Genomic DNA, 2534 nt, shown 5'->3' with positions numbered 1-2534 from the left:
GGGTCCAATACATCCCTTTTTATTTGTTCATATTTTTATATTGACTTATACAATTGTGTGTTATGTAAATAATATGTCTGTCTTTTAAGCCGAGACCTGCCGGAAAAGATTTCCTTGTGCTATGCATAATGACAATAAAGATTCTTGACTTTTGACTATTAATAAGAGGGTTGACTGGGAATAAATGGTAATGTCTTACATTTTTCACATGTACTCCTAAAAATGTTCTAACATGTAGTTTTACTTTATATTCTATACAGGAGGCGCCCTTCCACTGGCTTCCATTCGCTTGATGGCCTCCCCTCTGCAGCTGACATACTCGTACATATGGCAGGTCATACGGCAGCGAAACGTGAAGCAGTATGGGAAAGTAGAGGAATTTGTGACCATGGTGATGCAGACTGTTCCTGAGATCATGAGTTTCAAACAGACTGCCCAGCTCCTCTTAGGGTTGAGGGCAAGGGTGAGTGTTTGTTTTCATCTATTGTCTGTGAAAATAAGTAGAGTCAAACTTTTGTAAGCATAAGAGAGTAAAATGTATTTAAATTCATTAAGAGGTGAAAAAACTCAGTGATCCATAATTGCAAAGATGAAGACCTTATGTCATGTGCAAGAAGCTATCAGTTTCTTAAAGCTTCACATCCCTCGAGCACGAGTCTTTAGGCTTCTAAAGTGGCTTTCATTCCACCAGATTTGTTCCTTAAGGTCTGAACGCCGAGGCGGTTGCTCACACTGCTCTGTGCTGATTAATGCCATATCTTTTCTATTAGAAATCACGAACACCAAGAACAAAAACAACATTTGGCTTTATGGCTTTCCTCCCCCTATCTTGCAGGGAAGTTGGAGTCTTCATTATCTGTTTCTTCTTGTACTGTAGATCATTTTGGACTTCCTTCAGAAAGAAGGACCACCTGATTCCCGGGCTATTCAGACTCTTATAAATAGATTGAAGGTGTCTGTATCTTCAGGGGTAAGAATGCAAACTTTTTTTTCTGAGAAGCATCTAGTTGCATCAACCTGAAGTATTTATGATAGATTTAAATGTATGGATTACTTTCAGTATTTCCTTTGTTACAGAAAGACTTAGAGGTTGAGAAATCACAAACAAACTTCATGGTGCTGGTCCAGAATCTGCTTAAAAACCCTGCTGAGAGGAAGCATTTCTTCCAGGTATCCACATCTGCCTTAATGTGTTATGCAGAGTCATTGGTTGTCATCACACAAAGCCTTGGTGGTGTTTTTGTTGTTTTTAAAAGAAACTCTTGCCACTCATTTAGATGTAGTGACAGCTTTGTGGATGAACTTGAATATGGCAGCCTTTTGTTGCTTCTAATGTTGATAGTATAGCAGATATCACAGCACAGCTACTGTCATAAACCTCTGTTTTTGTTCATTTATCTGCAGCTCAGCAGTTTGGCAGTGATATCACGTGGTGTTATAGCTGTGGTCAGATTTTGTGTAAATGAGAACAACTACTTTATATTGTGAATTCAGGTGCATGTGGAGATACAACGTAGTAAATCCATACATCCTTCTGTCTGCACAAAGTGTTGGGCTCTCACGATTGCACTGTCACATCAATCATATTTCTGTCTCTGCAGGAAGTGTTCCCAGTTCAGTACGGCACAAAGTTTGACACAGCTCTGCAGACTCTGACCGCAGGCCTGGTGTGCAAACTGGAGCAACTTCTTCCTGTTCCCAATCTCTCCCAGGTATGTGCTCTACATGTCAAATCACTGGATTTTCACAGCAGGGTGGGCTACTGGTTCAGATCAAAACGTGTTTGGTTGACCCTGGTGTCAAAGCAAATGTCCTAAAGCAAGCCATGGAGTTTCTCCAAGATCGTTGGGTGTTTTGTAGTCGGTCTTTATCGATGAGCCAAAGCAAACCAAGTTCTCCTATAAATGATCAATAATACACTATGTGGCTGCATTTTTATGGGATCTGCAAGAGTCACTAAATTAAATTCCAAATTTCTGTAGACATTATAGGCCTTGTTGGGAATTAGAATCACACCAATCTAATATGTAGGTGAAAATTTAAATATCTTTAAATTCATTAAAATAAAGTAAGAATTCAATGTAAAGACTGTATGACAGGACCAATTTGAGGCATCTTTAAGGCCAGACTTAAAGGCATCTACATAACTGAAGAAATGTTTTACCTTTTCAGGATCTGGATAAGAGGTTTTATTTTGGTTACATTATATTTTTAACAACAGCCTAAGTACCCTGTTACAATAAGCCATATAAATAGCAGAGAAAACCATCTTGAGGTGATGATTAGACCATAAAGACATAAAAAACATGATCCAGCTTAAGAGGTAAAATGAAATTGGCAGTGCAGAGCCATCAATTGTCTTGCCTCTCATTCTCAGCTTGGTGCCATGATCTCAATGGAGCCCACTGTCCTGGAGGCGTGTGGAGGTTTCATCCCTGATCCCGGGGACCTAAAGACTCTACTCCTACACCAGCAGGCCAAAGGACTCCTTGGTGTTAAAGGTATGCTTCATGGTGTATATATATATATATATA

General features: G+C 39.4%; 1 protein-coding gene across 1 annotated transcript in view; it reads left to right on the top strand.

The window, feature by feature from the left end:
* Positions 1–2534, top strand: part of LOC109959921 (zinc finger protein 629) — a 7750-nt gene that overhangs the window by 1891 nt on the left and 3325 nt on the right. Inside the window, exons 2-6 of the mRNA XM_020599683.1 lie at positions 261–463; positions 878–970; positions 1078–1170; positions 1602–1712; positions 2378–2501. Coding sequence (XP_020455339.1) covers positions 261–463; positions 878–970; positions 1078–1170; positions 1602–1712; positions 2378–2501 — 624 coding nt within the window. The remainder of the gene's footprint in view (positions 1–260; positions 464–877; positions 971–1077; positions 1171–1601; positions 1713–2377; positions 2502–2534) is intronic.

This window comes from Monopterus albus, unplaced genomic scaffold (genome assembly GCF_001952655.1).
Source record: "Monopterus albus unplaced genomic scaffold, M_albus_1.0 scaffold41.1, whole genome shotgun sequence".
NCBI lineage: Eukaryota > Metazoa > Chordata > Actinopteri > Synbranchiformes > Synbranchidae > Monopterus > Monopterus albus.
The sequence above is the reverse complement of the archived record's forward strand: the minus strand, read 5'-3'. Positions and strand labels throughout refer to the sequence as shown.